The 21805-nt window shown below is 40.7% G+C and overlaps 1 protein-coding gene across 6 annotated transcripts in view; it reads right to left on the bottom strand.

The window, feature by feature from the left end:
- Nucleotides 1–21805, bottom strand: part of LOC125453247 (neutral amino acid uniporter 4-like) — a 223857-nt gene that overhangs the window by 179450 nt on the left and 22602 nt on the right. For 3 of the 6 annotated variants that reach the window (XM_059646543.1, XM_059646547.1, XM_059646548.1), the window contains exons 2-5: nt 20166–20303; nt 13268–13391; nt 10334–10424; nt 5486–5574 (exon numbers count right to left, since the gene is read on the bottom strand). In XM_059646543.1, coding sequence (XP_059502526.1) covers nt 5486–5574; nt 10334–10424; nt 13268–13391; nt 20166–20303 — 442 coding nt within the window. The remainder of the gene's footprint in view (nt 1–5485; nt 5575–10333; nt 10425–13267; nt 13392–20165; nt 20304–21805) is intronic. The other 3 variants (XM_059646545.1, XM_059646544.1, XM_059646546.1) reach the window with 1 other exon arrangement.

The raw sequence follows: 21805 nt of genomic DNA, 5'->3' as shown, positions 1-21805 counted from the left end.
CACCATCCACCACGTCCTTCCCCTTCGTGAGTACGGATGCAAAGTATTCATTAAAGACCTCGCCCAGGTCCTCCACCTCCGTGCATTAATTCCTTCCTCTGTCCTTGAGTGGACCCACCCTCTCGCTCCTTACTTACATATAAAATGCCTTGGGATGTTCCTTAATCCTGCTTGTCAAAGACATTTCTGGCCCCTTTTAGCTGTCCTAATTCCTTGTTTGATCTTTTTCCTGCTCTCTTTGTATTCTTCGAGGGCTTTGTCTGTCTTCAATTTCCTAAACTTTACATATGTTTTTCTCTTTCTGACGAAGTGCAGAATTTCTCTTGTCAACCAGGGTTTCCAAATCTTGACATCCTTAGTGCCTATTTTAACAGGAATGTGTGGGTCCTGAACTATAATCAACTGGCCTTTAAAAGATTCCCACATGCCAGATGTGGGTCTACCCTTAAACAGCCAACCCCAATCTACAATCCCCAGTTTCTGCCTAATATTATGGTAGTTAGTTTTTGCCTGATTTAGTCCTTTCAGCAGAGGACCAGTTTTTGCTTATCTGTAAGTAATTAAAAAATTACAGAATTATGCTCACCATTCCAGAAATCTTCCTCCACTGACATTTTGGTCACCTGGCCAGGCTCATTCCGCAGTACCAGGTCATGTATGGCCCCTTCCCAGAGGAACTATGTGACATAGTGTTTCAAAAAGGTGTATTGGATTCACCTAAAAAATTCTTTGCCATCCAAGGCCCTGGAGCTAAGCAAGTCCCAGTCAATATAGGGGAAGTTAAATTCATCCACTACAACAACCCAGTTGTTTCTACATTTTTCCATATTCTATCCAAGTATCTTTTCTTCAATCACCACTGGGTGTTAGGAGCCTTGTTGAGCAATCCCAAAGTGATTGTACTCTTCCAATTCCTGAGCTCTATCCCTGTGGCTTCACTGAATGAGCCTTCCAAGGTTTCCCATCTCAGTGCAGCTGTGATATTCCCCCACCTCTTTATCTCACCTGAAACATCTAAATCTGGAATGTAAAAAACAAAGAACAAAGAAAATTACAGCACAGGAACAGGCCCTTTGGCCCTCCAAGCCTGCACCAATCCAGATCCTCTATCTAAATCTAGCGCCTATTTTCCAAGGATCTGTATCCCTCTACTCCCTGCCCATTCATATACCTGTCTAGAAACATCTTAAATGACTCTATCGTGCCCACCTCTACCGGCAATGCATTCCAGGCACCCACCACCCTCTGCGTAAAGAACTTTCCATGCATATCTCCCTTAAACTTTTCCCCTCGCACTTTGAAATCATGACCCCTAGTAATTGAGTCCACCACTCTGGACAAAAACTCCTTGCTAAGCACCCTGTCTATACCTCCCATGATTTTGTAGACCTCAAATCAGGTGCCCCCCCCCCGTCAACCTCTGTCTTTCTAATGTACATGAACCTAATCTACTCATCCTCTCTTCATAGCTAGCACCCTCCATAACAGGCAACATCCTGGTGAACCTCCTCTGCACCCTCTCCAAAGTACACACATCCTTTTGGCTATGTGGCACCCAGAACTATACGCAGTATTCCAAATGTTGTCGAACCAAAGTTCTACGCAACCGTAACATGACCTGCCAACTCTTGTACTCAATACCCAGCCCGATGAATGAAAGCATGCCGTATGCCTTCTTGGCCACTCTATCGGCCTGCGTTGCCACCTTCAGGGTATAATGGATCTGAAGACCTAGATCTCTCTTTGCATCAGTTTTTCACAGGGCTTTTCCATTTACCATATAGCAAATATAGTAAGCTGTCAGGCTTGTCCCTCTCTCAACCAAGTCTCTATAATAGGTGCTTCATAATTATTTACATTAATCTAAGTTGTAAGTTCATCTGCCTTACTTGTCATACTCCTTCAATTAAAAGAAATACATCTCAGACTGCCATTCCCACTGTGTTCAGTAACCTCCCTATTTGTTCTTTTCTGACCACAGTCTAGACTCCAGCTCAGTCATTTAACTCATGGGCCTCCTGTTCTCATTCCCGCTCCCACACCCCTCCACCTCCTCCCCACTCCCCCACCCCACGCACCTCCATACTAGTTTAAACCCTACCGACTGGCACTAGCAAACAACTCTACCAGGTACGGTATCTCTGCAATTCAGGTGCAACCAGTTGTCTATTAGTTGTTTTTTTAGAGTATTTATTCAGCTGCTTGGGTGTACATTTTCCCGAAATATTGCACTTTTATTTGATAACAGCACCAAGAATAGAAGCCACAAAATCAGAGTAACTAGTTGAATAGTAAAGGGTATTACAGCCCTCACCTATAAAAACACAAGCAGTCAGTTGTTCTAAATACAAAAGGAAGGAAGGCATAGATGCTAGAGAATGAAAGTAAATAAACATTGCTGTTTTCAAAACACATTACAGAAGGGGACGTGTGTAGGTCTTAAAAAACAAAGGTGGATAAATCTCTAGGATAAAGCGTATCCCAGGACATTGAGAGAGCTGGGGAAGAAATTGCACGGCTATCTGTATCAACTACACTCACAGGTGAGGTACCAGGGGGCTTCGGGGTGGCTAATATTGTGCCTTTATTTAATAAAGACTGTAAAGAGAAGCAAGGGAGCTATAGACCGTGGAGTCTTTTTGAGAATGTGACCAAAAAGATAGATGAGGGCAATCAGGTAAATATTGCCTACACTGACTTTAGTAAAGCCTTTGACAAGGTTCCACATGGTGGAATGGTTAATAAAGTTGGATCACCTGGGAATCACGAAGAATCTGCCAAGTGCATACAAAGTTGGCTTGATGGTACATGACAGAGGGTTGTGGTAGAGGGTTGTTCTTTGGTCTGTAGGCCTGTGACCAGCAGTATTCCACAGGGATCAGTGCTGGGTCCCCTGTTGTTTATCATAAATTCTCAAATATTTGCATGAGAACTTAGGAAGTACGGTTAATAAGTTTGCAGATGCCATCGAAATTGGTGGTACAGTGGACAATGAAGAATGTTATCTAAGATTACAAAGGGACTTTGATCAGTTGGGCAAATGGTCTGAGGAGTGGGTGACAAAGTTTAATTTGGATAAATACAAGGTGTTGCAGATTTTGGTAAAATGAACAAGGGCAGGTCTTACACAGTTAGTTAATGGTAGGGCAGTTGGTAGTGTTGTCAAACGAGAGACCTAGGGGTTCAAGTGGCTCTTTGAAAGTTGTGTCACAGGCAGACAGGGTAGTTAGGATGGTGTTCAGCACGCTTGCCTTCATTACTGAAACTATAGAGTGTAGGAGTTCGGACTTCGCATTGTAGTTGTACAGGGCGTGGGTGAAGCCACTTTTGGAGGATTGTGTTCAGTTCTGGTCACCCTGCTTTGAGAAGATTATTATTAAATAGGAGAGGGTTTCAAAAAGATTTAAAGGATATTGCTGGGACTGGAGGGTTTGAGTTAGAACGTGAGGCTGGATAGCTGGGGCTTTATCCACTGGAGTATAGGAGGTTGGGCCGGTGGGGGGGACTTTATAAAAGGTTCATAAAATCATGAGGGCAGAGATAAGGTAAATAGTAAAGGTCCTTTCCCTAAGAAAGGGAGTTCCAAACTAGATGGCATATTTTTAATGTGAGAAGGAAGAGATTTGAGAGAGACAACTTTATCCATACAAAGGATGTTTTTGTATGCTGCCAGAGGAAGTGGTTGATGCAAGTACAGTTACAATACTTAGAAGACATTTAGACAGGTACATGAATAGGAAAGGTTTAGATGGATATGGGCCAAATGCAAGCAAATGGTTAGTGTGGGAAACGTAACTGGCATAGACAAGTTGGACCCAAGGTTCTGTTTTTGTGCCGTATGACTCTGACTTTATGGGGATTGGGGTGTTGGGAAAAAAAGGGAGAAGAGGAACATTTCCTTTTTTCCCATCAGAATTTAAATGTTCATCACAGTAAATCATCACAGCCTATTCAACCTTCTCCTTATAGCTCAAACCCTCCACTCCTGGCAACAATTACATTTGGAAATGGTCACAGCAATTTAGTCAATTTCCAAGTATTAAATTTTTTTAAAAAGCTTTAATTATTTTCACAATTAAATATGTAAATTATAGAATTCTTATACAAAGAGATTAAAAGTAAAAGGTGCTGCACTAGAAAATGTACAGAAGAGATTCACCAGAATGTTGTCTGGTGTGGAGTGATTCAGCTGTGAAGAGACTAGATATGCTGGAGCCCTTTTCCTTAGAACAGGGAAGTTTGAGGCTAAAAGGGTCTGATTGAGGTTTAGAAAGTTCCAAGCTGCATATATGGTACAAACACAGAAACAAAAGTGCTGAAGAAACTTGGCAAGTCAGGCAGCATTTCTACAGAGAAAAACAGCTGATGTTCCAGGTCTCTGGACTTAAAACATTTTTCTTGCTTTCTCTCTACAGATGTTAAGTTTCTCCAGCACTTTGTTTTTGTTTCAGATCTCCAACACCTGAAGATTATTTTTAATTATTGATTGAAATAAATTTTTCTCCCAAATACAAGGATCAACAACCAGGAGGCACAGTTCTCAGGTAAGGAACAGGAGGTTTAAAGAGGATATGAGGAAACTCTTTATTTCACTCATGGAATGGATGCGGCAGGAATCATTAAAACATTTAAGAAGCATTTAAATAAGCAGTTGAAATATCACAATACACAGGCTGGGACATGGGATTAGAATAAATAGATGCTTGCTGATCGATATGGACGTGATGCATCAAAGGCCCATTTTCCATTCTGTAAACACCATATGGCTCTTTAAATTTATCATGTGGAATAAACATTAAAAAACAACTGTTACAGTTGGTGACACCTCCGAATTCAAGTTCCAGTTTTCACAGCCCTAACATTTAACTGTAACAAACATTTTAACAGCCCATGCAAAAATAAAATGCTGGTGAGATGAAGCACCTAAAAACAGAAAAGATCAAACTCTTCAAAAAGGATGGCTTCTCCTTGTCCAGATTCTAGCAGACCAGAATATTTTACCATTTAAGTTTTCATTTCTGGCCCTCAACAGTTCTGGCAAAAAGTCTTCAGTCATAATTATTAACTGCTCCTCTGCAAATTTTGTCTGGCCTGCTACAGAACATGCAAGTCTCACATTCAATTCCCAAGCTCTGAAATTCTGGCAGCAGTTAACCTAAATGTCTTTAAGGAAGTGGAAAGCAGCAAACAATTTGGACTGATCATCACAACTGCTGCTCAATGACTTCTGTTAGAGACTAGTCCACATGAACCACAGACTTACAATATTATTATTTTTGCCACAGTAGATCAGGCTACCAGCACATCATTGAGAAACAGGCAGCAAGATATCAACACTTGGGTGAGTTGAGAGAGCATTCAGCATGATCAATAACTTTTGGATAGCAGAAGTGAAAATTGCAGGTCTGATAAAAGTAGGATAGTTACCCAACTGCACAAAATACCTAAAACCTAAAAAGCCTTTTTAAAATAAATTGAGTTTTACCTTTGACAGAAGTGATGACTACAGCGGACTACAACCTGCATACAATGAATTGCCACAATGCCCATGAGCACAAGACTGACCGGTCCTAGCTGAAAGAGACACATATACAGTGTTTTAAGAGGAATTTGTAATGTCAGTGAATATATTTACAAATTCATCTATTCTGTAACTTATAAATCAACATTCGTGTTATTCAATTTCCGCATAGTGCAAGTTGCAATCAAGCTCAAATAAGAAGTGTTAATATCACTGATTGAGAGGTAAAATGTCAGCTGATCAAAAAGACCTGGCATGGATATGCTTAATAAACCTGATTGAAATTTATGAAGATGTTAGCTAAGAGAGAGGACAGCGTTTCTGGATATCATTAACAAGTGCTTTCTGGAAAAGCATGTAAAGTTCTTCAAAATAGGCTGTGAGTTGAAACTTAAGTTCATGGAGTTATAGCAAATTGGTGACCTGGTTAGAAAATTTGGCACAGTGACAGGAAACAGAACAAAGTTTAACAGCAGACACTGATTTGTAGGAGATAGTAGGAACTGCAGATGCTGGAGAATCTGAGATAACAAGATGTAGAGGTGGATGAACACAGTAGACCAAGCAGCATCAGAGGAGCACGAAGGCTGATGTTTCGGGCCTAGACCCTTCTTCTTCAGAAAAAGGGTCTGAAGGAGGGTCTAGGCCCAAAACATCAGCCTTCCTGCTCCTCTGATGTTGCTTGGCCTGCTGTGTTCATCCAGTTCTATACCTTGTTATCACTAATTTGTAGGATTTGACTAGTGTTGTACTGCAAGGATTTGTTTTGGGGTTTCGGCCAGGCACGATATTTATTTCTGACTTTGATATGTTGCTTTCTTCTTTATCCAATGTGTTGATCATACAAAGTTGGGTGGCACTGAAAGCAAGACAGATGGAAGTGTAAAATTACTAAGAATTATTGATGAACAAGCAAATAGGTAAACTGAGGCAAGCTGATTCTAACATAGGCAATTGAGCGATCATCTACTTTGGACTCAAAAGGAACAGAGCACAGTACTGGCTAAACGGTGAAAATCTACAAATTTGAGACACACACAAAGGCAAAGCCTTTTAGCTTAAACTCATTCAGGACTGGAAAGAAAGAAACTAAACACAGAAAAGAAAAATCAGTTTATACAACATGAGAAGAGTTTGTTGATTGTTGAACCATGCTTGGCATGGAGATGCAACAAGAACTGTTAAATATCAATCTTAACTACTGATTAAACTCAGAGCGAACAGGTAAATTGTATGGTCAGAGTTGCCTTGGGGGAATCTACAGGGATTACACATTCCCATACCCCTTTCTTAAATAAACAAGATACAGAGTATGGACAAATTATTCTTGTCTACATAGAACAGAGTCCTGTGTGAATATGTAGCTATGAACACAAACAAACCAATCACACTGCCAACGCTACCGAATCTTAAATTGGTTTCCAGTTTAATTATTTGCAAAGTCAGGATTATTTAGTAAAAATTGTCCATTGCAAATCTGCAGTTAAATACTGGAAATTGCATTTGAATGTCTGTAAGCATAGGCTGGTTGAGCAGAGTTGGCATGCAGCCTCTTGCCAAGTCATCTGGACAGGTTGCCTGATATAGTTCTCCTGTCATTAGGATGATCAGCCTGCATACCTGGCATCACGCTAAAACAGATGCCACTTTACTCATTATGAGGTCCTCTCCAGAGAATATCCAAGAAAATAAAAATGGACAACAAAGAAATGCTACAGACATTGATCAAGTGTTCAGAGAAGATTCTTGAAAATCAGGAAGTGAAAGAGAGAGAGGAACCTTAAACAAGCTGGGGCAAAAAGGTTTTTGTTTAAATTTATTCATTCACTGGATAGGGGCATTGCTGGATAGGCCAGCATTTATTGCTCATACCTAATTTCCCAGGGGACAGTTAAGAGTCAACCACATTGCTGTGGGTGTGGAGTCACATATATGCCAGACCAAGTAAGGATGACAGTTTCCTTCCCTAAAGGTCACTGGTGAACCAGATGGGTTTTTACTGACAATCGACAATGGATTTCTGGTCATCATTAGATTCTTCATTCCAGGCTTTTTATTCAATTCAAATTCCACCATCTCGAACGGCAGGATTCAAAGCTGGGTCCCCAGAACATTACCTGGATCTCAAAACTGGTGCTCATAAAACTACTGGGCCTAAAGGCTGGCAAACCTAAAGACCAAATGGCCTGGAGTTGTAAAAGTAATCAGTGGCACATATAGCAGATACATTAACTATTAACTTCCCAAATTCCTTACGTTTTAAAAAGGTTCCTCTCTCTTTCACTTCCTGATTTTCAAGAACCTTCTGTGAACACTTGATCAATGTCTGTAGCGTTTCTTTGATGTCCATTTTTATTTTCTTGGATGTTCTCTGGAGAGGACCTCATAATGAGTAAAGTGGCATCTGTTTTAGTGTGATGCCAGGTATGCAGGCTGATTATCCTAATGACAGGAGAGCTATATCAGGCAGCCTGTCCAGGTGACTCAGCAAGAGGCTATGTGCCAACTGTCCCAGCAGATCGTAAAAACAGCAAATAGGTAAAAGCATACCTTTATTCAAGAAAGAGGAAATTTAAAAAAAGCAGCACACCATAGGACAGTTAGCTCAACATCTGTCATAGGGAAGGTGCTAAAATTCATTATTGAAGTTATAGCAAAATACCCTTCTAAATAAAAATCATGATTTGATCAGGTACAGTCAACGTGGCTTTGTAAATTGAAATCATGTTTAACTATAGGAATAATAGGGAACCTATAAGGCACATTCAACTTAGCTTTTCCAAAAGGCATTTGATAAGGTGTCACATGAAACATTTCTTCACAAGAGTTGATCATTTTAGGGGGTAACATATTAGCTGGAAGGATTTGTCAACTAACAGAAAACAGAGTAAGGATAAATAGGTCTTTTTCAGAAAACAAGCAGTAGCTACTATTTAAAGACTGTATCAATAACAGTACTAAACATATAGTAGCTAAATTTGTCAATGACACCAAGATAAATAGGAAACTAAGTTACCCAGAGTGATGAGTCTGTGGAATTCACTCTCACAAAAAAAGAGGTTGTGGCCAAAATATCACGTTCTCAAGAGGGAGACTAAAGGGATCAAAGGATATGTGGGGGAGGGCGGGATTAAGGTATTGAGCTCAATGATCACCCATGATCGTGAGGAATAGCAGGGGAGGCTCAAGAGGTTTAATGGCCTATTCCTGCTCCTAACTTCAAAGTTTCTATGTCAGAACAAGAGGTGGTCAAGTGTCTGCAAAGGCATACAAAACAGGTTAAATGAATGGGCAACAAACTTGGCAAATAGAATATACCATTTGTGTATGTGAACTTACCCATTTGTTATAAAGGCAGAAAAGCTGATACTATTTAAATAGAGAAAGATTGCAGAACTGAGTAGTACAGAGGGTTCATGGTATCTGGCAGCAGAATCACAAAATTAGCATGCAGGGAGTCAAGTGATTAGGATGGCCAATGCAATGCTGTTGTTTATTGCAAGGGATCAAGAAAGAGTCACAGAGTTTTACTGCACTTGATGTTGGTACATCTTGAGCACTGTGAACAGGTTTGGCGTGTTCTTTAGAAAAACAAAGAGTAGAATTACACCAGAAGTAGTTCAGAGAATATTTACTCAACTCATTCCCTATTCACGATTTTATAAAAAAGGTTGCAGATGTTCAGGAGACTGAACGTGATCTTGTAGAAACACATGGTCTTCAGGCAACTGGATAAGGTGGACACCCGGAGGACGCCGCCTCCTGCAGAAGGGACTGAAACTAGCAGCTAATCTTTTTTAAAAAAAACTTTCCCTTTAAGACAGAGATTAAAAGAATGGTTTTCCCTCTCACAGGATTGACAGAGTATGGAATTTACTTCCCAGAAGGTATTGGAAGCTAGACCTTTACGTTCATTCACAGCTGAGAGAGATTTTTGGTAGAAAAAGAGGACAAGGGCAATGGGATGCGAGTTATGATATGATTGAATGGTGGAACAGCTCGAAAGAGTTAGGTTAACAATCAGGCACTCTTTCATCAAGTGACCGACTCCTTCAGTGCAAAATGATTGTAGCGATATCTATAATGGTCAAAGAATCAACAAGTTACTATACCTGCTTTTCCTTATGGGTATAGAAAATGAGTGAATCTAAAAATGAACATGGAAGAAAGCTTAGCTTTCTGAACTTACTTTAGGCTTGTAGTATTTAATTTTGAACAAAAAGGTAACATCATATAGAGTCAGAGTAATGCAGCATGGAAACAGGCCCTTTGGCCCAATGTGGTCCATGGAATTAGTTGACCATGGTGCCCACTCAGCTAATTCCAATCACCCGCATTTCGTCCGTATCCCTCGAAACCCTTCCTTTCCATCTAACGATCCAAATGTCACTGGTGACTAATTGTAAACATTACTATCAATATGACTGGGCAATTATTTAAAACACATCACCTTTGTATGAGCTGTAATCCACAACAGCTCTTGATAATTTCTTGGCAACTTCTATCAATCTTTTCAGTTGTATAATTGTCATCCAATTAAAATTAGATTCACCACTTCGTAAAAAGTTGTACACGTACAAAATATAGATAACCATAAGATTAAGAAGTCTTAAGTATACAAGTGTTTGTAAATGCTAATTGTCTGCCTCAAAGTGCACCATGATAATATGAATCACATTCATACTTCATCTTGCCACATGCTTATAATATCAATAAAGAAAATGCCAAATAAATTTCTGGGACTTTCCAAGGTTTTAAAAAAAACTCTTAAACAGACATTGTCCTTCTAAAATAATTCAAATTAGCTCTTACCATAAGACCTGCATTTTTGACTGCAAGTGGCAAACCTAGAAGCCCAGTTCCAATGTTTCCTTTCAGCAAATGAATCAATGTCTGGGTAAACCTGCAATAATATAAAGGGCATAAAATTGTCAAATAAACTGTGCTATTACCGAAATAATAAAGAAGATAAATTATATGTTCCATTAAAAAGTTAAGTTTTAGTTGAATCATCAACTGAAGAGGAATTCTCTGTAGAAAGACTACTTTGGAAAGAAAGGATGGCACAGTATACAAAATATCAAATTGACAGTTTAAAAAAGAGACTCATTTGTACAAATCTGTTTAGGAACATCAGCATATGTCAAGGGCCTATAAGGTCAATGGTATACCTTAATAATTGAAATGGAAACACGTTGGCATGGCCCTAACTGATGTTATATTGGACAACTCAGATTCCAGATGGAAATTTGGTTTAAGAGATCATACTTTGTTTTTTTTGGCTATAGAGAGGTAGACTTTCACTAAAACACTGACAGGCAATGCTGCAGATTTCAGCTTAACAATTGAACAGAAACAAAAGCAGAAATAACTGGAGAAACTCAGCAGGTCAGACAGCACCTATGGAGAGAAAAGAGAGTCAAAGTTCAGGGTCCAGCGACCTTTCTTTGGAGCTCTTACAGAACAGTGTAACAGACATTTGTTAGCCAATGAAGGTAAAATTTAAGTTTAGAAATTTTGAATAGAAAGTAAAATACACATTACTCAAACACCACAGAGAATTCCCTTCTCTATCCCACACAGTCTGACTCAGCCGTGGCTTCAATTCCCAGTCACGAAAATCTGATTGCCTCTTCCGTGATTCATAGAATCATCGAATCTAGAATCACTACAGTGCAGGAGGAGTCCATTCACCTCCTCAGGTTTGCACCAATCTTCCAAACAGCATCTCACCATTTCCCAGTAATCCCTGAATTTACTATGGCTAACCCGCACATCCCTGGACACTGACAGGGCAACTCACCAGGGCCAATTCACCTAACCTGTACATCTTTGGAGTGTGAGAGGAAATTACAGCACCTGGCAGAAATCCACACAGACACAGGAGAATGTGCAAACTCTACACAGTCACCCAAGGCTGGAATTGAACCTGGGACCTTAGCACTGTAAAGCAGCAGTGCTAAACAGTAAGCCATGATGCCACCTCCGTCATACAATTAAGTATAAGCTTTCTTAGGTTCCAATGAACATAGAACATAACAGCACAGTACAGGCCTTTCGACCTTCGATGTTGTGCCTACCTGTCATACCGATCTCAAGCCCATCTAACCTACACTATTCCATGTACGTCAATATGCTTGTCCAATGTCGACTTAAATGTACCTAAAGTTGGCGAATCTACTACCGTTGCAGGCAAAGTGTTCCATTCCCTTATTACTCTGTCATCTGTCCTATATCTTTCACCCCTCAATTTAAAGCTATGCCCCCTCGTGCTCGCCGTCACCATCCCAGGAAAAAGGCTCTCCCTATCCACCCTATCTAACCCTCTGATTATTTTACGTGTTTCAATCAAGACACCTCTCACCCTTCTCTCTAACGAAAACAGCCTCAAGTCCCTTAGCCTTTCCTCATAAGACCTTCCCTCCATACCAGGCAACATCCTAGTAAATCTCCTCTGCACCCTTTCCAAAGCTTCCACATCCTTCTTGTAACGCGGTGACCAGAACTGTACACAATATTCCAAGTGCAGCCGCACCAGAGTTTTGTACAGCTTCACCATAACCTCTTGGTTCCGGAACTCGATCCCTCTATTAATAAAAGCTAAAACACTGTACGCCTTCTTAACAGCCCTGTCAACCTGGGTGGCAACTTTCAAGGATCTGTGTACATGGACACCGAGATCTGTCTGCTCATCTACACGACCAAGAATCTTACCATTCTGTACTCAATCCTGTTCTCAATCCTCCAAATGCGGCCAACTAAAGTCTTATACAGTTGCAACAGGACTTGCCAACTTTTAAACTCACTGCCCCGACAGATGAAGACAAGCATACTGTACACTTTCTTTAGCACCTTATCCACTTGTACTGCCCGTAAAAGGCAGCTATAAATGTCCACACAATTCTTCTGTATGTCAATGCTCCTGTGTGTCCTGTCATTTACTATACACGTCCCTGTTGCATTTGACCTCCCAAAATGTATCACCTCACATTTGTCCATATTAAATATCAGCTGTCAATTCTCTGCCCAACTTTCCAACTGATTATATATAGCTCCCAGCACAGATTCTTGTGGAACTGCAGTGGTAACAGAACAATATCAGAAAAGCACCCTACCATAACTACCCTTTCTTCTGACCAAGCCAGTTTTGTACTCAACTAACCAATTCATGTAACCCATGTAACTTAATCTTCTGGATCAGCTAACTGTGAGGGACCTTGTCTGATGCTTGAGCAAAGTCCATGTAGACAACATCCGCTGTCCTGCCTTCAATCATTTTGTCATTTCCTCAAAAGACTCAATCAAGACCTTCCCTGCACAAAGTCATGCTGACTATCCTGGCCAAATCAATTCATTTCCAAATATAAGTAAATCCTGTCCCCAAGAATCTTCTCTCCCCAAGGCCGACAGACCTATGATTTCCTGGATTGTCCCTGATGCCCTGCTTAAACAAAGGAGGGTCAATGTTGGCTAATGTGCAGTTTTCTGAGATGGTGCCTGTGGCCAAAAAATGTACAAGGGTCTCTGTCAAAGCCACTGCAATTTCTTCTCTTGCTTCCCTCAGTATCCTGGGATAGATGCCATCAGATCACATCAACTGCATGACATTTGTTCTGACACAATAACAGTTAATTTGGTATAATACCTAGAAGCAAATTAAATGTTTCTGAAAAGATGAGAACAGTTCATAAAAGTTTCATGAAAACTTAAAGGCATTAATACAATATTAAGATAACAAACACTTACGAGATTCCCTCTTCATCGCCAGGTTGTCGTAATTGTAAGTCTGTTAATTCAGTTTCTTGTTCTTCATCTGATATACCTTCAGAACTATGAGTCACTTCTATTAGAGGTTTCATAACGTCCATGTCTACAACAGCAATACACAATTTTTTTTGTATTTTCACTATTGCAGTATGCTTTGATTAATCTGGATTCACGCATTCCACAGATTTTATAAAAGCAACATGCCCAGTAACAGAGAACTGGAAAAGAATCCTGAAATCATTTTACCTTAACCCTTAAAATTTCAATGTCTATTTTTCCTATCAAGACATTTGAAGCTTATTCAGAAAGAATCAACTGTACACTAAAGAACATTTAAAAACTGCCAAAACTCGAAAGTTGAAAGAAAAGCAGAAAATGCTAGAAACATGCAGCTGGTCAAGCAGCATCTGTGGAGATCAAAACAGCTAATATTGAGTGCTCCTGTCTTTCATTAGTTGGAACCAAGACCAAAAAAATTCAATGAAGCTTCTTTCAATAAAAATATTACTTCACAATTCACAAAAACAAAAGTGTTAATGAAGATTGTGTGATTTAGCAAAAAAAAATCAAGTATTTGAAGGGATGTCACTTATTTTTTAAAACAAAGTGGTTATAAAATTGGGAATGCCCCTTGAGAGCAATAATTGCCACTTTACCCATATAGTAGAAAGTGTAAGAACATGCAAAGATTTCAAAAGCCATGTTAAATGCAGTTTTTGAAAATTCTTCAATAGTCCACAAGATAGATTATTAAATTATGCATCCAAGAACAGAAGTTTCTTTTGGCCTGCTCAGTTTACTGTGTTGACCATTAATCATGGTAATTCTACCCTTTCATGGATATCAGTGATCCCACAAATGATTTGGCAGCAACTAGTGGCAGGACTCAAATATAGCTTCACATCACACTACAGTGGTCATTCTTTAAAGATAAATTTCTACGAAACATGACATACAAAATTCACGCATCCAAACTAGAACCACTTCCAATAAAAGCAGGGTAACAAAGTGTGGAGCTGGATAAACACAGCAGGCCGAGTAGCAACTCAGGAGCACAAAAGCTGATGTTTCGGGCCGAGACCCTTCATCAGAGAGGTTCATCTCTGATGAAGGGTCTAGGCCCGAAATGTCAGCTTTTGTGCTCCTGAGATGCTGCTCGGCCTGCTGTGTTCATCCAGCTCCACACTTTGTTATCTTGGATTCTCCAGCATCTGCAGTTCACATTATCTCCAATAAAAGCAGCGTAATTTCTCCCAGCTAAACGCAGTGAGGTGAAGACAGTGACATAACGCAAATTACTTTTTCAGCTAATCGCAATCAATCAGGTCTGAACCCTGCCACGGAACCAAACAGGTCAAAGTCACAAAATAACATCCTATGTGATTGTGACAAAGGTCATCTATTTCACACATCCTTCTAAACCAGTCTGTAGCTTTTGACACAGTTGATCAGCCTCTTCTAATGCCACTTCTTCAACGTCCACTTGCATTCACCTAGTACTATTCTTACCAATCCAAGCACAGCCACAGAAATAATTTGCCACAGGTTCTTTCACACTCCTACATTATTACTCTTACCCCAAAGTTCCTATCTATAAGCTTCTCTTGTTTGTCTTGCATTCTTTCCCCCAGCACCATCATTGAAAACAAAATTAAAACTGCATGATATTTCCCTTCCACATTATTACCTTCCTCAACCACTCCACTCATACTAAATTGAAAAATGTGACTTACAGAATGTGACAAGCAGAAAAGACTCCCTCTTCCAAATAGCCGCTGGTTTCAGTCCACACTACAATCTTCAACCCTCTCACCTGGCAATTGTGAGAAATTCAAGTAAGCTGTTCACAATCTAGTGTCATATTTGCGTCCAAAATTAGTTTCTAACTTAGTATCTGCACCATCACTAACAACATTCATGCTCACTTCTGTAACATTGTTTCAGCAGCAGATTGCCACTCACAACACTATATGTTACCTCTCTATTAACACTTCCAATGCACTCCTTGCCAATTTCAATTCTTTCATTCTCTACAAACTTAAATTTACTTCAAGATTCAACCACATTGCTGAAACTCTGGAGGCACATGGAGACTTGTAGCTAAGTCCAGCTGATCTCCTTCCTGCAAGGCCATTAATGAAACAGATGAAGTGTAAATACGTGTAAGTGACGTCCACTCTGGAAGGGTGATAATTCATCTCTATCATAAAATGCTCATCCCATGAATAAATTTTAAAAGAAAAAAAAGTCCTTGCTCCATTGTATCTGCATTGGTCAAAAACAAACACCTAATTATTTTAATCCTTCTTTCCAGCACTCGGTCCAATATACTGTATGCCATAGCATTGCAAGTGCATATCTAAACATTTCTTAAATAGTATGAGGATTCCTGCCTCTATCACCCTTACAGCCATGAGATCCAGATTCCCACAAACCTCTGGGTGAAAAGAAATTTCCTCACATCCCCTCTAAACCTCCAGACCGTTATCTTAAATCTATGCCGCTAGTTATTGATATGTTCACCAAGGAGAAATGTTCCTTCCTGTCTACCATATCTATGGCCCCCATAATTTTATACATCTTAAATCATGCACCTCCAGTCTCCTCACATCCAAGGAGACCAACCCCAAGCCATCTAATCACATTTCATAATAAATCTCCAGCCCATGCAACATCCAAGAAAATCTTGTCTGCACCCTCTCCATGTAGTCACAACCCTTCCGTAATGTACATAATGCCAGAACTGCACACAATATCCTAGCTGTGGCCTGTACAGTTTTATACAGTTTCAGCATAATCTCCCTGCTCTTAACCACTTCATCTGCCTGGTGTGCCAACGTAAGGGTCAGTTGGACGTGCATTACCAAGGTTCCTCTAATTGTCCGTGCTTCCGAGGGCCCTGTTTATCATGCATTCTCTTGCCTTGTTTGTCCTGCCCTCATGTCATCTCACATTTCTATGGACTGAATTCCTGACCACCAGATCAGCCTGTCTCGATCCTCTTGGGCTGTCCTCCTCACTTTATTTTTATATCATCCATAAACTACCAAACAACTTCCTCCAATTAAATCTAAACCACTTATATGTCACACAAACTATAAGGGCCCCAGCAATTATAAAAAACCCCACCAGACATGGGCTTCCAGCCATAAAAATCACCCCTCAACCATCATCTTCTGCTTCCAGCCACTCAGCCAATTCTAATTATACAAATTTCCTCCCATACCATTGGCTCTTACTTTTACTATCACCCTCCCATGGGTGACTTTATCAAATGTCTTGCTGAAGTCCAAGTAGACCACTTTAAATGCCTTGCCTTCATCTGCTCACCTGGTCACCTCTTTGAAAAATTCAATTAATTTGTCAGACATGACCATCCCTTAACAAAACGATGTTGACTGTTCTTGATTAATCCCTGCCTCTCCAAATGCAGATTAATTCCATCCCTCAGAATTGCATCTACTGGTTTCCCCACCACTGAGGTTAGACTGATTGGCTGGAAGTTTACTGGTTTATCTCAGTTTATCACTTGCTCCCTTGTTGAATAACAGTAACATATTGGTCATCTTGTGGCCAGAGAGAAACTGAACATTATTGCCAGTGCCCGTGCTATTTCCTCCTCATTCAACAACCTGGGATACATTTCATCCAAGCCTCATATTAAGCCTCCAGACCACTCAATCTCCTCTCTCTATGCTAATTTTTTTTAAAACAAATCTTATCACTCCTTCTCACTGATTTCCATTCCCACATCATCCCTCTTCCAACTGAACACAACAACACTACTTTATGCCCTCCATGCACAAATTACCCTGTGGTCCTGAATGGGCTTTAATCATTCCCCAATTATCCTTTTACCCTTCATGCAGAGGTAAAGTAACTTAGGATTTTTCTTTGTTTTAGCTGCCATTATCATTGCGTGCCCCTTGTTCCTTCTCAGTGTTTCCTTTATAAAGCTCCTCTGGCACATGCTATACTCCTCTTGGGGCATTGCTATTTTGACTCCTCATTATCTGCTTTAAGCTTCCCTCCATAAGCCTCTTTTCTTAACCCTACATATCCCTCTACATCCAGTGTCTGATGGATTTGTTGGTCCCACACTCTCTTTACAGGAACACATTGGCCCTGTTCCTTGTCTATGTCCTTCTTGAATGCATCCCACTGTGTTGACACAGATTTACCAAAATATATCTGCTCCTACTGTCCTCCAAACATATCATATCTGATCATATTAAAACTGCCCTTTCCTCACTTTAGAACTTAGAGTTCAAGACCATCCTTGCCCTTTTCCACAACAATCTTGAACCTAACAGTTATGATTGTTGTCTGCAAAATGGTCCACCACTGACACTTCAGCCACTTGTCTGGTTGCATTTCCCAAAATTTGGTCCAAGCATGCCCCTCCTTTGTACAGCCTTCTCCTAAAGTGGTTCTGAGCATTCCGGATTTAAATATTTCCTTCACTGGGAGTCGTATTATCATTTCAAATACGCTAGGATTTGTGATGCCCTCTCTAGTCCTCTCGGACTGACTTTCCACCATTAAAATGGCACGGTGGTTCGGTTGTTAGCGCTTGTGCCTCACGGGACCATGGACCCAGGTTCGATTCCACCCTCAGGTGACATCTACGTGGAGTTTGCACATTGTCCCTGTGTCTATGTAGGTTTCCTCCAGGTGCTCTGGTTTCCTCCCACAGTCTGAAGATGTGCAAGCTAGGTGGGTTAGAGATGAGGAAATGCAGGGATAGGGGAATGAGTCAGGGTGGCCCTGGAGGGATGGTGTGGACTTGTTGGGCTAAATGGCCTATTTCCACACTGTAGAGATTCTGTGATTTCTGAACTTAATCACCAAGACACTGAGGCACGGTGGCTCAGTGGTTAGCACTGCAGCCTCACAGCTCCAGGGACCCGGGTTCGATTCCAGCCTTGGGCAACTGTCTGTGTGGAGTTTGCACATTCTCCCAGTGTTTGCACGGGTTTCCTCCCACAGTCCAAAGAAGTGCAGGCTAGGTGGATTGGCCATGCTAAATTGCCCTTAGAGTTCGGCGTGTGTGGATTATAGGTGAATGGGTCTGGGTGAGATGCTTCAAGGGGCGGTGTGGACTTGTTGGGCCAAATGGCCTGTTTCCACACTGTAGGGAATCTAATCTAATCCTTAGAGCCTTACTTGAGTCAAATTTCCAATCATCTCATTGTGTAGGTGAACTCAAACTTTGTTTAATGTTGTGTCCCCCAGATACTTCCCAGGAACTTTACAATGATTGAAGCACTAACCAAGTTTATTTTTTGCCAAAGTATTTCATTATGTAACTTCCCTCCATAGGATTAATATCAAATTCTCAGGTGCCAGTGGGATATCAGTACTGTAGTCCACAATCTGTGCACTGCAGTATTCCTAACCAATTGATATCCTTGATTGATGTATTTATTCCCATGTTCCTAACTCAACAAATTTGATATTCCTACCATATCGTTCCTTTTAAACTTAGCAGTCTTTCAATTCGGCATCCTGACTGACATTTTGCAGTAAGTGATGAAAGTGCATCACTCATCTTCTATTACAGTCATTTGGCAGCACAGATTTTTCTTAGACGTTTTCACAGCAACGTACTATTTTTGGGATACCATGCATTTCAGTACCCTCTACACAAGACAAGATCCACGTGAACGAAGGAAAGCAAGAGCATGCCTCTGAGCTAGAATAACAAATCATCCTTTAGGCACAAAACATCTAAATCATAAGTGAAAATTAGAATACTTAATCTAACATCTTGTGATAATGAAAGGGAGACAAAGATGGGATGAAGACAGGTGAGGCACATTAAATGAAAAAGGTTCTAAATTTCCAGTTATACTTAAAATTCAAAAGAATGAGCCTCTCTGCTTGTCAGATACATTTAAACTGCCCGAGAAGTTGGTCTTGTAGCCATCAAGACAAGGCAGCGTTAAAAATTCACATATACTTAGGTAATTAAATCCTAAGCTTTTCTACATTTTAGTGGGTGTCTAGACAACAGATATCACCCTTCTGTACACCTACTAATTGTATGCCAAATACAATGCTGATGTACTAGTGTTACTGTGCTTCAGGAACAACACAGAAATTAACTTCCTTATTCTGCATTATCAACTGTGCATCTTCAGATGCCAGGGGTGTCAATCTAGATCTTGAGGACTTAATGAGCAGTGTTGTTGAGGTTATCGCATTTGATATGGTGTACATGAACTAAGGAAACTCTTTTGGTAAGGTCCATAATAATAGACCAGTCAAGAAAATGACAGCTCAGGGGATCCAAGCAAAGTGGATTTTGGAGCATGGTCCCATCGTCAGGTGAAGTGAGAAGGAAGCACACAGACACAGAATTTATAGGTAGAGAGGTCTAAAGATCATACAAATGCTATGAGTGGAGTGTTGAATAATAAGTCTCTGCAGGTGATCAGAAGTGTCAGATGGTGTGAGCAAAATGCAACAGCTGAATAACAATGAAGGGATTACCTATAATCCGATTAAATGAAGCAGAGAGATAATCACAAAATATTAAAAACAAGGTGGCAATGGAGACAATCAAATGACTGGAATAACACAATAGGTATAAGAGTCGTGCACCGAGGATCTAACTGAAGTAATAAGCAATCCAAAATTGTACAAACTAATTAAGGTGGAGAGAGCATAACAATTTATCAAGGTGATAGTGTCAAAACAGGACAGTAAGGAAGATTTTACAGATACAAAACAGTGTGATGGGTCATACTTCGTGCAACATGAACCCAAGATCAAGGTTGAGGCCATTTTCATACGTATGGAATTTAACCATCAGTTTCTGCTCGGCGATTCTGGATTGTTGTGTATCTCGAAAGCTGCCTTGGTGAACACTTACCCAAAGATCGGAGGCTGAATATTCTTGACCACTGAAGTGTTCCCCAACTGGGAGGGAACATTTCTGTCTGGCAACTGTTGCGTGGTGTCCATTCATCCATTGTCTTGACAACATACCATGCCTTGGGGGCATCCTTTCCTGCAGCATATGAGACAGATAACATTGGCCGAGTCACATGAGTCACTGTCATGTACATGCTGGGTGGTGTTCCCACGTTTGATGGTAGTATCTATGTCAATGATCTGTCATGTTTTGCACAGGTTGTGGGGCGTTGTGGGTAGCTTGCTGTGAATGATGGTCTGTTTAAGGTTTGGCAGTTGTTTGAAGGCAAGAAGTGGAGGCGTACGGATGATCTTGGCAAGATGCTCATTGTCATCGATGATGTGTTGAAGGCTGCAAAGAATATGTCGTTATCTTCCTGCTCCTGGGAAGAATGCACGACGAAGGGTACTCCATCAGTAGTATTCTGTGTCTGTCTTCTGAGGAGGTCATTGCGGTTTTTCAAGGTGGCATGTCAGACCTGGCTGATTAAAGAGTTGAGCATCGTGTCCCATTCTTATGAGGACATGTTTCACAATCTTTAAATGTTCGCAACATTCCTCCTCATCAGAGCAGATCCTGTATATGAATCGGGCATGTCCGTAGCGGATGGCTTCTTTAATACGCTCAACTCAATCACCAGTTCCCACATGCCACAGCAAAAAAAAAAAATCACAACCTCCTCAGAAAACAGATACAGGATATGACTGATAAGTATCCATCATCACACAGTACTTCCATGGAGCAGAGAGACTTTGCCATGTTCTTCACAGCCTTCAACATATCTTTGACTACCCCTCCACTTCTCGCTATTAAACAATTGCTGAACCTTAGACAGACCATCATTTGCAGCAAATTAGCCAGCCTTCGGGACAACATCAACCACAACACATCTATATCTAATGTTATCTAAATCTATTGTTATCAATGATTAAGATGGGAATGTACAAGGCATGATTAGTAAGTTTGTAGATGACACTAAAATAGGCTATATGATGTGCAATGAGGAAGGTATCAGAAATTGCAGCAGGCTCTTGATCAGCTGGGGAAGTGAGCTGAGGAATGGCAAATGGAGTTTAATTTAGCTAAGTGCGAGGTGTTTCATTTCAGAAAGTCAAATCGAGGTCGGAGTTTCACAGTGAATGGTAGGGCCTTAAGGAATGTCGTGGAACAGAGGGACCTTGGAATTCAAACACACGGTTCTCTAAAAGCAGAGTCACAGGTAGACAGTGAAGGCGGCTTCTGACAAACTGGGGGATCAAGTACAGAGATTGTGAAGTTTCGTTGCCGCTGTACAGGACGTTGGTGCGGCCACACTTGGGATATCGTGTTCAGTTTTGTCACCTTGCCTCAGGAAGGATGTTATTAAACTGGAAAAAGAGTGCAGAAGAAACATACAGGGATTTTGCCAGGACTCAAGGGGCTGAGTTACAGGGAGAGGTTGGACAAGCTAGGACTTCTTTCTTTCGAGCTTAGGGGGCTGAGGGGGGGGGATCTTACAGAATTGTATAAGATTATGAGAAGCACAATAGGTTGAACGCACTCAGTCTTTTTCCCAAGGCTGAGGAATTCAGGACCAGAGGGCATCAGTTTAACATAAG

Source organism: Stegostoma tigrinum, chromosome 6 (assembly GCF_030684315.1).
Source record: "Stegostoma tigrinum isolate sSteTig4 chromosome 6, sSteTig4.hap1, whole genome shotgun sequence".
Taxonomy (NCBI): domain Eukaryota; kingdom Metazoa; phylum Chordata; class Chondrichthyes; order Orectolobiformes; family Stegostomatidae; genus Stegostoma; species Stegostoma tigrinum.
Note: the sequence above shows the minus strand (reverse complement) of the source record. Positions and strands in the feature narration are given on the sequence as shown.